General features: G+C 56.7%; 1 protein-coding gene across 1 annotated transcript; it reads left to right on the top strand.

Annotated features, from left to right (window-relative positions):
• Window positions 1–70: 70 nt before the first annotated feature.
• On the top strand, window positions 71–521 carry PTSG_12480 (uncharacterized protein; the record flags this gene model as incomplete). The annotated part of the gene is made up of 2 exons (XM_004992091.1): window positions 71–94; window positions 306–521. The coding sequence occupies 2 exons, from the start codon at window positions 71–73 to the stop codon at window positions 519–521; spliced, it is 240 nt and encodes a 79-aa protein (XP_004992148.1).
• Between the last annotated feature and the right edge of the window lie 334 nt (window positions 522–855).

Raw genomic sequence — 855 nt, 5'->3', positions numbered from 1 at the left:
AGGCACAGCTCCATATAGCTCACCACAACGACCAAGCACATATGGACACGTTGAGGCAAAGCAGAGCACCATGCGGCCCACAACGACCACACCGGTATGGACACGTTGAGGCAGAGCTCCACGCGGCCCACAACGACCAAGCACATATTGACACGTTGAGGCAAAGCACAGCACCATGCGGTCCACAACGACCACACCGGTATGGACACGTTGAGGCAGAGCACCATGCGGCCCACAACGACCACGCCCATATGGACACGTTGAGGCAGAGCAGAGCACCATGCGGCCCACAACGACCACACCAGTATGGACACGTTGAGGCAGAGCACCATGCGGCCCACAACGACCAAGCACATATTGACACGTTGAGGCAGAGCAAAGCACCATGCGGTCCAGAACGACCACACCAGAATGGACACGTTGAGACAGAGCACAGCACCATGCGGCCTACAACGTCCACACTGGCATGGACGCGTGGAGGCAGAGGCGACACCATGCGGCCCGAGCGACCACACCGATAGGGACGGGATGAGGCAAAGCACAGCAGCATTGCGAGCAGCAAGGCCTGAGCGGAGTTGACTTGTTGAGGCATAGTGTAGCTCCTTAGTGACCTATATGAGTACTCCGAGATGGGATTGTTGCGACGAGAATAAGCATCAGACGATGGACCCGACTAGAACGGATTCGGGACGGTTAATCCACGGACCCGTCGCAGGCCTCGATGTCGAAAATGCGTTTGGAATCAGTAGAGTATGATGAAAAAGCCACCTTGTCGAAGTCAGGGCAGTTAACTACCCCACCCGTCACCGGTGGATGCACAGGTTATATAGGGTGTGAGGAGAGAGCCCGATCCCG

The sequence above is a fragment of the Salpingoeca rosetta genome, assembly GCF_000188695.1.
Source record: "Salpingoeca rosetta unplaced genomic scaffold supercont1.17, whole genome shotgun sequence".
Lineage (NCBI taxonomy): Eukaryota > Choanoflagellata > Craspedida > Salpingoecidae > Salpingoeca > Salpingoeca rosetta.
This window is presented reverse-complemented; position numbering and strand designations above follow the sequence as displayed.